The sequence below is a fragment of the Lethenteron reissneri genome, unplaced genomic scaffold, assembly GCF_015708825.2.
Source record: "Lethenteron reissneri isolate LAM-NWPU_2019-01 unplaced genomic scaffold, ASM1570882v1 scaffold_1449, whole genome shotgun sequence".
Taxonomy (NCBI): Eukaryota; Metazoa; Chordata; class Hyperoartia; order Petromyzontiformes; family Petromyzontidae; genus Lethenteron; species Lethenteron reissneri.
Genome location: NW_026891167.1, coordinates 76850 through 91574, shown reverse-complemented (window position 1 = coordinate 91574; position 14725 = coordinate 76850). Strand labels below are relative to the sequence as shown.

Genomic DNA, 14725 nt, shown 5'->3' with positions numbered 1-14725 from the left:
AGCACTATTAGAGGAGGACTGGGAATAGGACAGGGGAAATAGTGCTAGGGGTGTTTTCCCACCTAGTACGGGTGAAGGGGCCGTTACCCCTTCAAGTATTGTTACTGCCCTTGAGTTGAATAAAAGAGTGTGCCTCGACTCTGTCGTCAGTCTCCCTGGAACTCACTACACCTACATGGCTGAAGAGGAAGCCATGCTAATTGAAAAGTCCCGCATACAAGAAGAAGCAAGCATAGCAACTGCTGCCACCCGGAAGAAATCAGAGCAAGGGAGTATACTAGTGTAGGACTTGAAATATGACGCGCCACGCGTTCTGTTGCTATGCAAGCGAGCAGTGTACAGCGGGGGGTATCTGAGGACGGGGTTATTGTTGTCGGGCGTGAGGGAGACGTCGTTAAGATTGGCGACAGGTGTTAGGGGTAACCGAGGATGCAGGCCGGTGATTGGTCAGGAGGGTGAGTAGTTAATGACCGGCGCCGCTCTGGCGGGAATAACAAGGTCACGTGAGGCTGGGGGCCTGGGGGCGAGTGGCGAAGCGGGGGGTGAGATAATTGATTGGGACTATACCGTAAAAACCTAAGAATATTAGCCTGATAGCCTGTTAGGGTGTAGGGAGCTCCCAGTACCCTTCCCCTGGGGAGATTAGTTACTAACTCTGTGTTAACCCCTTCCCCGAGTTAGGCGCAAGCCCTTAAATAAAGAGTTCGGCATCAGCCCCCACACGACTAGCTTCAGCGTCGTTCTTCCTACAACAACTGCACTGCAAGTGAAAGTCGTCCTACGCAATAACCCTCCTCCCTCTCCTCTCTTTCGTCTCCCTCACACCAGCCACGATGAAATGTAATTAATACATTTGATTACTTTATATTAAATTTAAATAATAAAAATGTAAAAAGGTATTTCATATTAATCATTTTTATCTGAATACAGTATTTTTGGGGTTGTGGAACGAATCATCTGAGTTTCCATTATTTCTTACGGGGAAATTCGCTTTGATATACGAGCGCTTTGGATTATGAACACGTTTCCGGAACGAATTACGCTCGCAATGCAAGGTTTTACTCTACTTATATATACATAATCATTTTTTGCCTTGTATTTCATAATACATTTCACTTATATAACCTTTTTGCTGATTTTTAAAGTGGTACATGAACAGGATAGGTGACATGTCATCATGTAAAGCAACCATAAACATATGAAAAGACCTCGGTTTACAATTTTGTTGGAGGCACACTGTTTTTTTCTCTGTATTGTCACAGCCGGGACGGCTGGTTTTTTTTACACGGGGGAGAGTGATGTCGTGAATGCAGCATCACTACCGTGTGCACACGCACACGTGACGTCACTACCACATGGGTCTACACGCACACATGACGTCATCCCGGCTGGAGGCGGGAATGACGTCAGGGCCGGTTCTGGACTCGGGAGGCCACGGGGGTGGTGTGAGGTCGTGGCACTCTCCGTGACCCCGGCTGGACACGTGACCGGATCCCAGTGGGGGCCGGGGGCCCAGGGGGGCACCGCGGGGGGCACGTGGACAGCAGGGGGGGGGGGCTTCGAGAGGGTTCTAGAAGGGAGGCAGCCTCCTCATGAGGTTCGAGGCTGCCCGTGCCGAGAATGAAGATGCATTGTGAAGACGCCGAGAAGAGTCGAGGCCTCCAGTCAGCGGACCGCCTGGCTGGGTCACGCTGGAGTAGCTGAGAGTTAGAGAAGTGTGTGTGTTAGCTAGAGTAGGTCGCTGGTCACCACCCTATGTGTAATGTACAGCGTTATAATACGATGGGCAAAGGGGCATAAAAGGGGACCTCCCCAGCCGATCGGGACCAGTCGCATCTCAAGACCCAAGACCAGCCAGCTCAGGACCCTGGAGCCCCTCGCGCCGCTTGTCCTTGACCCGGCGCCGTTCTCTGGTCTCCTAACTCCGGCGCAGAGACAGGGCCGTGAAGGATCGCCGTCTCTGGGTGTAGGCCAATCGGCTGTCAAGGACAACTCTGCGTACATAGTTCTCAAAGCGTCTTTGTTTCCACGATGCTTGCAACGCGCATCCCGGAGTGCACCACGAAACGATGGGGGGGGGGGGGGGGGAAGACCCTAGACTCCTCCCACGACTGACTTCTCCCCATGGGCCGCAGAATGCCGCCGGAGGTGGCCGTGCCGAGCGAACCCTTTCCCGCACTCGGAGCAAGCGTACGGCCACTCGCCCGTGTGAGTCCACGCGTGCACGCGCAGGTTGAAGGCCTGCGTGAACCCCTTGCCGCACTCGGAGCACACGTGCGGCTTCTCGCCCGTGTGAGTCCTAGCGTGCCTCTTCAAGGTAAAGGCATGCACGAACCTTTTCCCGCACTCCTGGCACGCGTGCGGCTTGTCGCTCGTGTGCGTCTGGGAGTGCCTCTTCAAGGCGAAGCCTTCGGTAAACCCTTTTTCGCACTCCTGGCACGCATGCGGCTTCTCGCCCGTGTGCGTCTGGGAGTGCCTCTTCAAGGTGGAGCCCTCGGTAAACCCTTTCCCGCACTCCTGGCACGCGTGCGGCTTCTCGCCTGTGTGCTTCCTCACGTGCCTCTTCAAGGCGGAGCCCTCGGTAAACCCCTTGCCGCACACCTGGCACGAGTACGGCTTGTCGCCCGTGTGCGTCTGGGAGCGCCTCACCGGGTGGACGTGCCGGCGGAAGCGCTTCCCGCGCTCCTGGCGCGCGTGCCGCTCAACGCCACCGGGGCCGCTCGCCGTCTTGTCGTCTCCTGCCAAGGCACGAACGGGCGGGATGGGCGGCGAGCGGGGGGAGCCTCGTTGTGCCCGCACGTGGCTTTGAGTCGGCGTTGACCTGAAGGTTCAATTATACAATGGAGGGTTTGTGTTTGTGTCGTGAAAGACATACATTTCTGTATTTTATGTAAAAGGGCCCCAATCCACGTGGTGGATGATGTCACAAAGCAGTCTATAAAGGGCCTCAATGCACGTGGTGGATGACGTGACAAAGCCCACCCCCCACTATGCTCACTCGTACCAGGAACGTAACAACGCGATTTGTCTTGACAACGAGGTCTTAACTAACGGTGTCAGGCCTCACGCAACAAACTAAAAACTTAAAACAAATGTGTTTATTTAACGAGGTGTAAGGCCCCCCCCCCTCCACTGAGCTGCTGTTTAGCCCTTCTTTAGAAGCGACCCTGGCCATCACAAATATCATCATCACGCGGACATTCAGAGCAGCAGCACAAATATTCTCAAACGCGTCGCTGATGTCGATTCTAAACGTAGGGAGAAAAACCCGGAGGACCCGGAGAAAATATCCACGTCGCCACGGGGAGAGAGACGCCAAGTCCAAATATACAGCAGCAAGTGTCAGGGTCGGAATCAAAACCCACGACCTCCTGCGTACCGGGCGAGGTAGTCAACATCCCGTTGCGTTATTCTCTGCGAGCCGACGGCACTCACCTTGACCGATGTGCCGCTGCAAGTGCTCCGCATCCCCTGGCCAGACCCTGGCTCCCCCAGTTTGAATCGTCAACAGAACCTGAGCTGTAATTGTTACATGGCAAAAAATCGCATTCGTTCAATGATTAATATCCACGCAACCACGGGGAGAGAAACACGCAAACTCCAAATATACAGCAGCAGCAGGCAGTGTGAGGGTCGGTATCGAACCCACAACCTCCTGTAGACCAGGCGAGGTAGTCAACATCTCTACAGGGTCGGTATCGAACCCACGACCTCCTGTATACCAGGCGAGGTAGTCAACATCTCCCAGCCACACACAAACACAGCAGCAGGTAGTGTGAGGGTCGGTATCGAACCCACGACCTCCTGTAGACCAGGCGAGGTAGTCAACATCTCCCAGCCACACACAAACACAGCAGCAAGCAGTGTCAGGGTCGGTATCAAACCCACGACCTCCTGTAGACCAGGCGAGGTAGTCAACATCTCCCAGCCACACACAAATACAGCAGCAGGCAGTGTCAGGGTCGGTATCAAACCCACGACCTCCTGTAGACCAGGCGAGGTAGTCAACATCTCTTAGGGACATGATCTAACCCAGGACATCCTGTAGACCAGGCGAGGTAGTCAACATCTCTTAGGGACATGATCTAACCCACGACCTCCTGTAGACCAGGCGAGGTAGTCAACATCTCCCAGCCACACACAAACACAGCAGCAGGCAGTGTGAGGGTCGGTATCGAACCCACGACCTCCTGTAGACCAGGCGAGGTAGTCAACATCTCTTAGGGACATGATCTAACCCACGACCTCCTGTAGACCAGGCGAGGTAGTCAACATCTCCCAGCCACACACAAACACAGCAGCAGGCAGTGTGAGGGTCGGTATCGAACCCACGACCCCCTGTAGACCAGGCGAGGTAGTCAACATCTCTTAGGGACATGATCTAACTCAGGACATCCTGTAGACCGGGCGAGGTAGTCAACATCTCCCAGCCACCGAGGTGCTACCGTGCTGACCAGCATCGATGTCTCGCAGTCTCTCAGCGGAGGCTGGACACGTCCCTGCTGCATTCTTGTCCATTTCTCATTCGACGAATGGCCACTAAATGTGAGAAGCCATCTGGCAAAGCGGCGGGGAAGCTAAGAAACACGACAATAAACGCAGACAACGAAATATAACCACGATAGAGGTTTGTTTAAAGCTTTCGGTAAAATCGCGTAGATAGCTTCAAAATTAATCAAAAATAATCAACAAAAAACCACCACGTGTCGATCGTGTGGGATAAAGGGCGATACGATCCAGCCGCTGTGCGGCGCAATCGATTACCGAATCTAAGAATCGTTTGTTAATGGCTTCAAAGAATGGAGAGAATCGATTTGACAATTATGACGCGGATCGATTCTGATAGATTGAGTCGGGAAATAATCTTAACTACGGAATACCATTTGGGTCATTTTTTGTAACGCGTTTTCTAAAATTGACATAACCGCCTTGGAGCCAATCAAATTTCAGTATCTCCGCTCCCACGTGACACGGAGTTTTTTTCCCCAAACATACAGCAGCAGGCATTGTCAGGCTTGAGATGGAACCCACGACCTCCTGTAGACCAGGCGAGGTAGTTAACATCTCCTAGCCACCGTGATGATGATGAGAGAGAGATACAATCTTCAAATATACAGCAGCAGGCGTCGTCAGGGTCGAGATCGAACCCACGACCTCCTGTACACCAGGCGAGGTAGTTAACATCTCCTAGCCACCGTGATGATGATGATGAGAGACACACACTCCAAATCTACAGCAGCAGACATCGTCAGAGTCGATATCGAACCCATCTATCCACCGTGGTTCCCCTTCGATGGTAAGAGGCCGTGGTTATAATCTCGTGGAAAAATTAGGAGTCCTGTGATACTCTTAGTTTTTTCGGTAAAGTCACCACGTAGGTAAAGAATGAAATTAAAATTAATAAAAAATAAAATAATAAATGACGTTTCGGAGGCAACACAAGTCTCCGTCATCAGGTGGGACCGTCACAGCCAGATTTGCTGTATCAAGTGAGGCAGGGATTCCAAGATGCAAGTTCTTCAGATGTGAGTGTGAAAGCGATGGGTATTACCTTGTTATCGCAGCATCTCTTGAGGAAGGCCAGCGTCTCGAGAAGCTGCGACTTCTTGTCCCGTGATGCTACTGTAATAAAGGTCGCGGAAAGCAACTTCTGGAATCAGCTTCTTGGTTATTTCGGTAAAGTCATGTAGAATGGAAATAATAAAATAATAAAAATCAATAAAATAATTCTCACGACGTTTCGGCCACAACGCAAACAGCCGTCCTCAGGTGGAGAGCAGGTCTGTCGAGTAGACAGGAGTCTGCTTGCGTTGTGGCCGAAACATCGTGAGAATTATTTAATTATGTTTTATTTTTATTATTTTATTTCCATTCTATGTGACTTTACTGAAAGAACCAAGAAGATGAATCCCTGCAGTCACGAAAGCTTTAAATTGAAAAATTGTGTAATCAGGTTTGTTTATTATCTTTCTTCCACAGCTCCCATCATACGGACTCCTCTGCTATCTGACTCCGTCACGCTGTTGACAGACAGCGTGAGAGGGAGGGATAGAGAGAGAGACTGTGGCAGGCTCTGGACCCCCGTTCCTGCGTGGCGTCTCCCTTCGTTCCAGTTCTGACCACGTGTTGCCGGTCTCCACCCCTTTTAATCCCTGGGTCACGTGGTGCCTTTCAGCCAGTCCTGGGTCACCTCCCTGGAATCTTCCAGATTCCATCCTACGGTCCCAGGACCACGCCCCTGACTCGTCCCCCCATTGGCTGTGGCTAAAGCCAGCAGGGCCAATCATCTACTTCCACGTGTCACCTTCCCATTACGTCAGGGCCATGCCACTACTCCTCTCCCCATTGGTTATGGGCCTGGACCGGTAGAGCCAATCATTATAAACGAGGTGTGACCATTCAACCACCCAGGTGTACCCTCACATTACACATTGATAGCAGCCAACTCCTCTCAATACGGAGGGACATATACAGGCATCAGGGTCGGGTTCGAACCCACAACCTCTTGAATACCAGGCGAAGTAGTTAATATATCACCACCATGACTCTCCCACCCACCCACATACCCACCCATGGTCTCAGCTAGCTGATGGATGTTGCAAGCGAGAATTTCATCATCGCTTGCGGCTGGGGTTGCCATCGTCCCCCACTCCTCCAGATGTCGAGCGGAAATGGACGAGGTTTAGGACTATGGCTCATGCAGCTGCAATGGCTGCTTTGGGTACACGGTCCAGAGTGGAGAGTTTCCCTTACCTGGGCAGTGTGCTCATGACCGGATCCGGTTTGACAGCAGAGGTCTCGCATCAGTCAAGCAGCATTATCTTTTCATCGGTTGCGTAACACTGTGTGGAAGCTACCTGGTCTGTCGCTCCGCACGAAGCTTCAGGCCTTCTTGGCCATGGTAATTCCCTCCCTTTTCCACGCTTGCGAAACGTTAGAAACATTTAGGCTGGCCTGCCTGGGTTTAACCAGGCTGGATTGTGTGAGCTCAAAAATCCTTAAAAGATCTGGATAAAGTCCCATCGGTGAGCTCCTCCGGCAGGCAAGATTGCGTTGGCTGGGCCATGTAGCCCGTATGCCCAGCCACCGCATGCCTAAACAGCTTTTGTTCGGCCGGATCGAGGGGGCGAAATGGGCGCGGCACGGGCTAGAGAAGAGATATGGTACAGGAAGATGTGGAGCTGAGTGGACTTGCCGGTGACTGGTACCAGCAGTGTCAAGATCGGCCTCTGTGGAGGAGGCTCGTGAAGGACGCTACTGGTCAGTTGGAGGCATTCGCCCTATAACCAACAATAAGATGCTGGATGTACTAAATTGAGTGGCAGAAACGAGGACTCCCACATGCTCGTATTCTAACCTGGCTGAAAGAAAAAATGCATCCAATCCAAATCGATGTTTTATCTCCCGAGTTTTCAAATCCAGAGGAAGACCCAAATCTGCTTGCAGCAGTGACCGCAAACATGATTCATGGGCCATGTGGAAACCTTAATGTCAATGCAGCATGTACGAAGGTCAGAAAGTGCAGCAAGAAATATTCGAGGCAATTGATTAAAGACACACAAACTGGAGACGATGGATATCCTCGCTGTAGAAGGCGAGCTCCGGCAGATGGTGGATACGAAGCAAGACTGAAGATTAGAGGCAACACGGATATCGAAGTGAGCAGGTGGGTTGTTCCATAGTCTCCCCTTCTTTGTAAAATGTGTCAGGCGCACATTAATGTGAAATACTGTAACTCGGTGAAATCCATCAAATACATTTGCAAGTATGTCAACAAGGGAAGCGACATGGCTGTTTTTGGACTCGCGAGTGAAAACAGCCGTGACGAGGTTTCTCGGTACCAGTTGGGAAGGTGCATCAGTAGTAATGAAGCAGTTTGGCGGATTTTCAGTTTTCCTAATCACGACCGCCACCCCACCGTTGTTCGCCTCACTGTTCATTTAGAGAACGGCCAGAGAGCCGACTTCACAACTGACGACGCCCGGTTAGTTGCCGCTGAACCACCAAACACAAATCCTTTGACAGCCTTCTTTCAATTCTGTCTACAAGAACCATCTGCGAGCACATTGCTGTATCCTGAGATTCCCCAATATTACACTTGGAATTCGTCAAGCAAAGTCTTCTGCAAAAATGGAGTACCAGTTCCAGGACAGGATGCGTTTGCAAGCGAAGCCTTGGGACACGTCTACACAGTTCACCCAAACAACGGTGAATGTTTCTTGTCTCAGAATGCTACTTCACACAGTTCGAGGACCAACTTCTTTCGCAGCTCTAAAAACTGTAAACGGTGACGTATGTCAAGGCGCTCTTCCCCCTCCAACCCGGCAGCTTAAATAGACGCTCCAAGCCTGGTGCTGTTTCATTCAGACGCTGTCTTCCCGACAGACCTGTTCTTCACCTGAGGACGGCTGCTTGCGTTGTGGCCGAAACGTCGTGACAATTATTGAATTCCGTTTTATTTTTATTATTTTATTATTTCCCTTCTACGTGATGACTTTACCGAAAGAACCAAGAAGATGAATCCCTGCAGTCACGAAAGCTTTAAATCGAAAAGTATGTCAGACTTATAGAGAAGCTTGCCAAAAGCTTAGTTTAATAGATGATCACAACTGGGATACTACATTATCAGAAACAGCGTTAACATCTTTTCCAGAGCAAATAAGAAGCCTTTTCGCCATCTTATCGACCTGCAACCCATCCAACCCGAGCAGCCTGTGGGAGAACTATCGAGGAACCGTGAGTGATGATATAGTCGCAAAAGCCTGCAGAGACAACACAAAGCTCCATTTGAAATTTTGTCCGGAGGTTTTTAACGAGGTGCCAATATTGTTGGAAGATAAATGTCTAGCCATCAATAACTAGACACTGCTTCAGTTAGGCGTACAACCTCCAGAGCGGAATGAGCCTGATCTACTTAATACAGACCTTACGAGAGAAAAAAACTACAACGTTGAAGAGCTACGAAGATACGTAGAATCAAGAAAACCGCTGTTAATCGACGACCAACGAAAAACATGACATCATGGGCCACATCAGAAGGGGACAAGGTGGAATATTTTTCTCGATGCTCCAGGCGGAAGAGAAACACTTCTGACAAACTGACTCCTTGCTGAAATCCGAATGCAGAATGATTTGGCACTTGCAATCGCATCGCCTGGCATTGCATCTGTAATGAGAGAGCGCCGTCTAGGGACGACGAGGGCTAATTGATTCTAGATTTGAAGCGTTTGTGACTGCAAGGATTCATGTTCTTAGGTTTTTTCGGTAAAGTCACGTAGGTAAAATTTTTTTTAATTAATAAACATTTTTTTACAATCTATATATATAAAATCGTTCATGTCTGTGTGTCTGTGTGTGTGTGTGTGGACTGCACTTTCATTGGACGGCGGTTGCCCCTGGCAACGGCTAGCCACGCCTTCGCCGCTTTCATTGGACGGCGGTTGCCCCTGGCAACGAGTAGCAACTTTTCTCCGCGGGGTGGACGCCATTTTTAATAGCGCGGGGGGGGGGGGGGGGGACCGGCACCCGTACCCAGCGTTCGCCGGGTGGGAAAATCAGGCAAGGCGGGAGGCTCTGCACGGTGCTAGGCCTCGACACCCAACACGCCACTCTGAGGTAAATTCATACAAATTTCACGTCCTCTACAGAGTGGCGAGGGAGGCAGAGTGGCGAGGGAGGCAGAGTGGCGAGGGAGGGACTCAGCCTCAAAACGAGTAACTGGTGTGGCGTATTAACATCGCCACTGGGGAGACAAAGGCGGCCGGGCGTGGTGGATACAAGTCCCGGGCAAAGCCGGGTCATGACTATGTGTGTATGTGTTTATGTGTATGTCTGTGTGTCTGTATGTATGTGTGTATGTATGTGTCTGTATGTGTTTGTGTGTATGTATGTGTGTGTCTGTATGTATGTGTGTGTGTATTGTGTATGTGTTTGTGTGTATGTATGTGTGTGTTTGTATGTATGTGTATGTTTGTGTGTATGCATGTGTGTGTATGTGTTTGTGTGTATGTGCGGTTATGTATGTGTGTGTATGTGTGTGTCTGCAGCAAGCGCGTGTATGTGTACCTATGGACGCGCGCGCGTGTGTTGTGTAGGGGGAACGGTAGTGTAGTGCTTAGCGTACTGCCTGTGTCTATGTGTGTGTGTGTGTGTCTGTGTGTGTGTGTCTGTGTGTGTGTGTCTGTGTGTGTGTGTCTGTGTGTGTGTGTCTGTGTGTGTGTGTCTGTGTGTGTGTGTCTGTGTGTGTGTGTCTGTGTGTGTGTGTCTGTGTGTGTGCGTGTGTGGTGTGTAGGAGGAACGGTAGTGTAGTGCTTAGCGTGCTGCCTGTGTGTGTCTGTGTGTGTGTGTCTGTGTGTGTGTGTCTGTGTGTGTGTGTCTGTGTGTGTGTCTGTGTGTGTGTCTGTGTGTGTGCGTGTGTGGTGTGTGGGGAGCGGTAGTGTAGTGGTTAGCGTGCTGTCTGTGTGTCTGTGTGTGTGTGTCTGTCTGTGTGTGTGTTCTGTGTGTGTGTCTGCGTGTGTGGTGTGTGGGGAGCGGTAGTGTAGTGGTTAGCGTGCTGTCTTTGTGTCTGTCTGTGTCTGTCTGTGTGTTTCTGCGTGTGTCTGTGTGTGTGTGCGTCTGTGTGTGTGAGGAGCGGTGGGTGTAGTGGTTAACGCTACGCTGCGCTACCAACCCGGCGAACCGAGTTAGATTCCCGCTCATGGCCACCACCGATCAAGATTATTTGAACCTCACATAGGTCGACTCAGCCTCAAACGAGTAACTGGTGTGGCGTATTAACATCGCCACTGGGGAGACAAAGGCGGCCGGCCGTGGTGGATACAAGTCCCGGGCGAAGCCGGGTAGTACAGCTAGTCTATATATATAAAATCGTTCATGTCTGTGTGTCTGTGTGTGTGTGTGTGGACTGCACTTTCATTGGACGGCGGTTGCCCCTGGCAACGGCTAGCCACGCCTTCGCAGCTTTCATTGGACCTGGCAACGGCTAGCCACGCCTTCGCCAAGGGCTGCAGTTTCATTGGACGGCGGTTGCCCCTGCCAATGGCTAGCCACGCCTTCGCCACTTTCATAAGCTCCGTATTTAATTAAATATTAGCCATTACACAGTATTGTTGGAGCGCTAGGGGGGGGGGAAGGAACGCCACCCGTACCCTGCCTCTTCCAAGCCCACAATTTTAGGCGAGGCCGCAGGCTTTGCACGCTACTAGGCCTCGACACCCACCACGCCACTCTGAGGTAAATTCATCAAAGTTTTTCCTACTCTTCACTACACCCCCACCACAATGTGTGCTATTAATATTACTTTTAAACCCAACGCGCCAACAATCGATCACTTTAATGTTCACTGTACAAATACTCATTAAGCTGGGTGAGCGTACTGCCAGTCTATCATGTACACTGTAGCCTGCTTATTAAGCTCGGTGAGCGTACTGCCACTCTATCATGTACACTCTAGCCTGCTTATGAAGCTGAGTGCGTGTACTGGCAGTCTATAATGTGGACTCTTGCCTGCTTATTATAATCGATTCTTTATATGTTCTTTGTACAAACAGTCATTAAGCTGCTTGAGCGACCCCAGTTCGATTCCAACTCACGCCCACCACCGCTGACGATTATTTGAAACGGACCTGGCCCTCCCCTAGGTCCACTCAGCCTCAAAAGCGTAACTGCTGTCGTGTGTGAACATCGTCACTGGGGAGACAAAGGCGGCGGGGCATCGTGGATCCAAGTCCCCGGCAAAGCCGGGTCATGTGTGTGTGTGTTTGTGTTTATGTGTATGTCTGTGTGTCTCTATGTATGTGTGTATGTATGTGTATGTATGTGTTTGTGTGTATCTGTGTGTGTATGTATGTGGGTTTTTTTTATGTCTTTATGTGTATGTCTGCGTGTCTCTATGTATGTGTGTATGTACGTGTGTGCATGTGTTTGTGTGTATGTATGTGTGTGTCTATGTATGTGTGTGTATGTGTTTCTGTGTATGTATGTGTGTGTATGTATGTGTGTTATGTGTCTGTCTGTGTCTGCATGTATGTGTGTGTGTATTGTGTATGTGTTTATGTGCATGTATGTGTGTGTTTGCGTGTATGTGTATGTCTGTGTGTATGTGTTTGTGTGTATGTGTGTGTATGTATGTGTGTGTATGTGTGTATGTCTGTGTGTGTATGTATGTCGGTTTTGCCGCCGTGGTGGATCCAAGTCAAGCGACGACTTTGTCGTATTAAGTCGCTATACACAGCGTTGCCCGGGAGGAAAATACATTTTTACTCTTAACAAATCTTTTCTACATTACATAGCAATGACAAAACAACTGTCTAATTACTTTTTAACCCGACGCGCAAAAAATATATTCTTTCTAAGGTCACTGTGCAAATACTCATTCAGCTGGCTGAGCGGACTGCCAGTATATTACGTACACTGTAGCCTGCTTATTACATTCGGTCAGTGCACTGCTTATGAAGCACAGTGGGTGTACTGCCAGTCTATAATGTGGACTGTAGCCTGGTTCTTAAATAAAGTTAGTCAATTGGTAACACGTAGGCTTTCGCTAACATTATTCATAAACACCGTTATTGCCTTTAGATCGCCTTATTTATTAATGTGTTGTAACACTCCACCACCCCACACGGACAATCAGTACAAAAGTGTCCCGTTGATAAAACAATCATAGTTCACTGCTTTACGCCACCGCTGTGTTCAAGCGTTCAAACACTACAATTAACATTTCTGATTAAAAAACAACTGTATCCTTATGTTTAAACCCCACGCGCCATTATGTTTCAACCACACGCGCCAAAAATCGATTCTTTCCATCTTCACTGTACTAATTGTCATTCAGCTGGGTGAGCGTACTGCCACTCTATAATGTACACTGTAGCCTGCTTAATAAGTAAAGTCACTCATTATGTAACACGTACGCTTTGCCAACCATTATTCAAAAACAACATTATTTCCTTTACATCGCCTTCTTTATTAATGTGTTGTAACCCTCCACCACCCCACACGGCCAATCACTACAAAAGTGTCCCCTTCATAAAACACTAATAGTTCACTGGTTTAGCCCACCGGTGTGTTCAAGCGTCAAACCACAAAAAATACCATTTCAGAGTAGGACGTTTCGCTTATGCTCGATTCAATTACCAGCCAAACGTCCTACTCCACAATTCTCTGTCCGTCTGTGTACGCTCGCTTGCGAGCCATTTGCCCGGAGCCACGTACCGTGCCCCGCCATGGCAATAGGCATGTCAGTATTTTTTTATCCGTCACCTTTAATGTCGTTTTTTTTCGTCTTTTGTTAACTTTGCTATTTATTAATTTCCCCGCGCCGCTCCGCGCTTCCCATACAAACTATTGCACCATCGATCCCCGCGTCTTTCATAGGAGAATATCTTTTTCAATCTTTTCTATTAAGTTTGCTGCCACGCATATTCATAATTTACTGTTAAACAATTTACTTTCACGCATTATACTTATTCTTTATTCATGTGCGTGACCATCCCAAATCACGCACCTTTCGTGGGGGAGACGGCTAATGCCAAGTTGCACGCTGGTAGTGACAGCAACATTTTTTTTCCCCTTAAAAATGCTTTACAAATACACTAAACGCTCACCTTAATTCTTCACTGCCTCATGTCCTGCCACATATCCACTTCTCCCGAGGGGGGTGCGGCCAACCGTGCGTTTTCTGTACCATGGCTTTGCCCACATTTACCTTCCGTACCAATCCGATATCTCGAGGATCCCCAAGCCGCTACACACTCATTTTCCGAGCGTTCGCGATTTTTGTGTTGCCTCACTCTAGAGTTTCCTGTAGCGAACCGGACTTCACCTAAAGCTAATGATCCGAGCCAACCGCCTACACCTTGAATTGTATGGCCAATGGCAGAGACGTGTTCACACCGCAAGGTGGAAACAGACTGGTCATACCGAAAGGCGTCAGGTCAACGTTTCGTTTGGAACCCCATAAATCGGGGCCACGCAACACTATTTTCACACCGCCATAGTCGTGTTGCCCCATCGGAAGGGCCCCATTGGAAGGGATCTCCAACACGACTTGAGAGCACCACAGTCGTGTTGCCTCATTGCTAGCGAACTACAACACTACTCTAAACTACAGTTGGGTTTCCCCATTCGTAGGGATAATCAACCCCACTGTCAACCGACATTTAGTGTTGACGCTTTTGCGTTCAGCGCTATTGGTGGTCTTTTCCCACGCACGTGTCAACTTGCTGCACTTCATTCGAAGTTCTTTTTTCTCTTCCATAGAAACAAAGTATCCATGTCTACATCAAGCAAGGGAAAGCGTAAAGCGCAAACCACGACAACTAAACAAGCCAACAAAAAAGCCCGTACAACCACCGACGAAGCACCCTCCATACCTGCACCAAAGCGCGTTATGACCGAACAACAAAAAAAGCTAAAACGTCAACGGCCGGCGTTTATACATGCGGCGCAAACGGCTAAAGCCTTGCAACAAAGCCGCCACAATAAAGCAATTGCCAAGGCGCGTTTGCGCACCCAAGCTACTGCAAAACAACTTGAAGCCAGACGCCAACGCAACCGAGAGCTCATGTCTTACGCACGTGCCAACGAAACCCCCGAAGAACGCGACGCGCGACACCTACGCAACCGTGAGGTTACGTCGGACGCACGTGCCGCGGAAACCGAGGAACAACGCGACGCGCGACGCCAACGCAACCGAGAGCTCATGTCGGACGCACGTGCCGAGGAA

At 49.7% G+C, this 14725-nt stretch overlaps 1 protein-coding gene across 1 annotated transcript; it reads right to left on the bottom strand.

Moving 5' to 3' along the window:
- Positions 1 to 2094: 2094 nt before the first annotated feature.
- LOC133362347 (zinc finger protein 239-like) lies at positions 2095 to 13225 on the bottom strand. Its single transcript, XM_061581275.1, has 2 exons — positions 13213 to 13225; positions 2095 to 2738 (listed from the first exon to the last, which is right to left on the bottom strand). The coding sequence occupies exons 1-2, from the start codon at positions 13223 to 13225 to the stop codon at positions 2095 to 2097; spliced, it is 657 nt and encodes a 218-aa protein (XP_061437259.1).
- Between the last annotated feature and the right edge of the window lie 1500 nt (positions 13226 to 14725).